This window comes from Sinocyclocheilus rhinocerous, unplaced genomic scaffold (assembly GCF_001515625.1).
Source record: "Sinocyclocheilus rhinocerous isolate Xijiao unplaced genomic scaffold, SAMN03320098_v1.1 scaffold2836, whole genome shotgun sequence".
Lineage (NCBI taxonomy): Eukaryota > Metazoa > Chordata > Actinopteri > Cypriniformes > Cyprinidae > Sinocyclocheilus > Sinocyclocheilus rhinocerous.
The window spans coordinates 88,361-92,956 of NW_015665101.1; the positions used below are offsets into that span (position 1 = coordinate 88,361).

The 4,596-nt window shown below is 29.7% G+C and overlaps 1 protein-coding gene across 1 annotated transcript in view; it reads left to right on the plus strand.

The window, feature by feature from the left end:
• LOC107731115 (anosmin-1) overlaps positions 1–4,596 on the plus strand; it is a 64,220-nt gene that overhangs the window by 8,383 nt on the left and 51,241 nt on the right. The window contains exon 2 of the mRNA XM_016542104.1: positions 2,442–2,489. Within this exon, the coding sequence (XP_016397590.1) occupies positions 2,442–2,489 (48 nt within the window). The remainder of the gene's footprint in view (positions 1–2,441; positions 2,490–4,596) is intronic.

The window sequence follows — 4,596 nt, forward strand, 5'->3', positions numbered from 1 at the left end:
GAAAAAATAAAATAAAATAAAATAAAATAATGAAATGAAATGAAATGAAATAATGAAATAATGAAATTAAATGAAATTAAAATGAAATGAAATGAAAAAATAAAATAAAATAATGAAATAATGAAATGAAAAAATAAAATAAAACAAAACAAAAATGAAATGAAATAATGAAATGAAATAATGAAATAAAAAAAAAATAATAATAAAATAAAATAAAATAAAATACAGGTTTGCAGTGTTTGTTTGTAGGGCTGCACAATTTGTCCAACATTTTGTGATTAATATATGATAATAATAATAATAATAATAATAATAATAATAATAATAATAATAATAATAATAATAATAATAATAATAATAATAATAATAATAATAATAATAATAATAATAATAATAATAATAATAATAATAATAATTACTACTACTAAATACAAATATAAACATTATAAAATAAAAACAAAATAAGAAATATTACTATTGTAATATTGAGTATTTAAGAAATAATAATAATAATGATAATAATTTTATTTTATATTACAATTGTAAATTGCAATACTAATATTTATTATTATATTATCTTAATTTCTTTATTTTCAAGTGGTGAACCATCAAACTTTTATTTTGACAGAAATCCACAGAGAGTCCCTTAAAAGCTGCTCTCTTGTTGATAAATGCTTCTCATTACAAGAACGGGAAAATGTTTGCCGCATGTTGAGTTCACTCCGAAACACAACGTGCACATATTTATTTAATTAAATCACAACCTTATCACGATTTCGGTTTTATTACGATTAATTGCCCTACCATGTAGGCATTAGGCAGCTCATTATGTTCTGTAAAATGATTTGTTTTGGTTCAAAGCTCCTGCAGCTCATGAGGTGCAGCTAATAATGTTTGATTTACAGTCACGTAAAGATGATCCAATTATCATATCTGATCCGGTAGAGCAGCTGAAACTGCTTTTATGTCTCTGATTGAAGACACACGCTATCGTTCCATTAAAGCATCGCAAACGTCTTCAACAATGCACATGTTCTGCATTCGAGGCTCTTCCTGGCTTTGAAGCTGCTGGACCGTTATCCTTGACATCGAGTGCACAACACCCTGCGGGACTGGATGGCAAATTAAGTCCTTTAATGATAAGTTCTTTTCCAAGGTTTCACGGGGAATTTCCACTGGATTACATTGTTCCAGATTCCTTTGAACTTGACATTGAAATTAAGCAGACTTTTGGTTTACAGACTCGTGAAGTTTGCCTGTTCAGATGCTTGTGGAAAAAGGAACAAAGGCACGATTCATTTGAAACTGTAGTTAACGGTACATTTTACTCCGTGTTCTGAGTAAACGAATCTTGGAATCTGTGTTTTGAATCGATTCACTGGAACTAAGTTTAAAGCAATGTTTTTATTCTGGCACCGAGTTATGGTGCACATGAATCTTTGAATTAGTGTTTTGAATCAATTCAGTGGAACAAATAGTTTAGTGGAACATTTTTAGTCAAGCACCTTGTTTTTGAGTGATGGTGCAAATGAACCTTTGATTCTTTGTTTTGAATCAATTCACTGATACATACAGTTTAATGGAACACTTTTAGTCCATTTTTGAGTGATGTGCAAACAAATCTTAGATGTGTGTTTTGGATTAATTCACTGGAACGGTTTAATAGAACATTTTTAGTCTGGCACCATTTGAGTGACGATTCAAAAGAATCTTTGAATCAGTGTTTTGAATCAATTCGCTGAAACAAAGAGTTTAATTAAACATTTTTATTGATGGTGCAAATGAATCTTTGAATCAGTGTTGTGAATCGATACATTGAAACAAATAGTTTACTGGAACATTTTTAGTCGAGCACCATTTTTTGTAATGATGGTACAAATGAATCTTTGAAACAGTGTTTTGAATCGATTCCCTGAAACAAACAGTTTAAAGGAACATTTTTATTGAAGCAGTTTTTTTGAGTGATTGTGCAAATGAGTCTTTGAATCAGTGTTTTGAATCGATTCACTGAAACAAACAGTTTAAAGGAACATTTTTATTGAAGCAGTTTTTTTGAGTGATTGTGCAAATGAGTCTTTGAATCAGTGTTTTGAATCGATTCACTGAAACAAACAGTTTAAAGGAATATTTTTATTCAAGCAATTTTTTTGAGTGATGGTGCAAGCAAATCTTTGAATCGGTGTTGTGAATCGATTCACTGAAACAAACAGCTTAAAGGAAAATTTTTATTCAAGCAATTTTTTGAGTGATGGTGCAAATGAATCTTTGAATCAGTGTTTTGAATCGATTCACTGAAATGAACAGTTTGAACTGATTTACTAAAATCATTCAAACTTTTGTTTTTTTCTGCTTTTACTTTTCTAATCATTTACCTGTTTGAGTGAATGTTTCATATCTGATGTGATTTCCAGTGTTTTAGGATGTCTTTTCTCTCTTTTCAGAGCAATGGATCATTGGTTTGGTGTCAGAATCACAAGCAGTGCTCAAAGGTAAAGCTGTGAAACTCGTTAAAAACACGTCCGGGTCATAGTTCACTCTAAATCAGCAGAAGAAAGGGATAATGAAAAAGAGAGAGAACAGAATGGAAGTAATATGAGAGATACGAGATACAAGAGACGCAAAACATGTCTTATTATATCAATATAATAAGAAATGAGTCCTACTTAAGGACTTTTTCTAAGATATTATTTTGTTTAAATATCGGTAAAGTTTACCAGTTTTAAAAAGTAAGGTTAAAGAATTTATACATCTCATTACTGCAATGCAAGAAAAAAAAATTGATATTTTATTTCAATATTTGTAAAATGTACAGGTTTAAAAAAGGATGCAGTATTTGTTTCATTACTGAAATGCAAGAAAAATACTTAAAAAAAAAAAAGTTGTAAAGTTTGCAAGCTATACAAAAGTAAAGGTGAAGGATTTTTACATCTCATTACTGTAATGCAAGAAAAATTGCCATAGTCTATTTAAATATTCATAAAGTTTACAAATTTATAAAAGTAAAGGTAAAGTATTGATACATCACATGACTACAATGCAAGACAAAATTGTGATATTTTATTTAAATATTAGTAACGTTTACAAGTTTAAAAAGTATAAATACTTCAACCTTGCTTTTTTAAACTTAGGGTTAGAAAATATTGCTGTTTTTCTTGCATTGCAGTAGAGAGATACTTTAACCTAACATCTCATTACTGCAATTTAAAAGTGCTATTTTATTTAGATATTTGTAAAGTTTAAAAAATGTAGGTTGAAGTATTTGTACATCTCATTGCTACAATGCAAGAAATTTTTTAAATATTTTGTTTAGTATTTATGCATCATGGTAGTATTTGTACTGCCTTTATTTCTGATTTGTGTGTAAATTATGTTCACTAAAAACCCTGTATTGCAGTAACAGGACTCACCTTTAAAAAACAAACAACATTTTGATGTGAAATAAGACCTGGACATGTTTTGTCAATTTCAATGCCTCACTCAACATGTTGTTAATATTTTATGCATGCAGTTGCAGCAGTATCACGTGTAAATGTGATGCATACTCTCAGTAGAGAGATACTTTAACCTAACATCTCATTACTGCAATTTAAAAGAAACGTGCTATTTTATTTAGATATTCGTAAAGTTTAAAAAATGTAGGTTGAAGTATTTGTACATCTCATTGCTACAATGCAAGAAATTTTTTTAATATTTTGTTTAGTATTTATGCATCATGGTAGTATTTGTACTGCCTTTATTTCTGATTTGTGTGCAAATTATGTTCACTAAAAACCCTGTATTGCAGTAACAGGACTCACCTTTAAAAAACAAACAACATTTTGATGTGAAATAAGACCTGGACATGTTTTGTCAATTTCAATGCCTCACTCAACATGTTGTTAATATTTTATGCATGCAGTTGCAGCAGTATCACGTGTAAATGTGATGCATACTCTCCAGTTTTCTATGGTAACAGTAATATTGAGTCTCTGTCGGGGTCTGACGGTATAGACGTGTCCTGTGTTGATGAGCTGATGCATGACGCTCATCCACACAACAGTGTTTTACTGAGACGCCGACAGACAGATTCATTTTAAAGGTATGACATGCTGAAGGCAGAGCAGACGATGAGCAACAGTTGAAAAGAGAGAAAGAAAGGGCTCAGTTTTTCACTTCAAGGCTGTTTTAAGGGTTTGATTGCTTGTTACGAATCCGAGTTTGGTACTATTTGTGTGTTGCATTGATAGTTTAGCAACAACAAACTCTATCAAAGTTCATTTTGAGTCTCTTGTGCAGTTTACATGTTCGCAGAATTTTTAAATAAGGTATGACACAGGTATTTTATTAATATGAATATTAATTTAAGTATTTGGGACAAAGCCGTTAGATGTCCGCATCAAAAGAAATTTACAAAAGTGATTTTATGTCCATAGAAAGCACATTAAATGTACGTAAAGTGTCTACTTGTAAGTTTTCAAATAAGTTTTTGGAGAATAAAATGTCAAAATTTTTTGAAATAATGTTACATTGTCATTCAGTGTGACACAATATTTATGTAAAAATTCATACAACATGCTTATTCTGACCTGTACATATTAAAATATATAAAAGAATAAG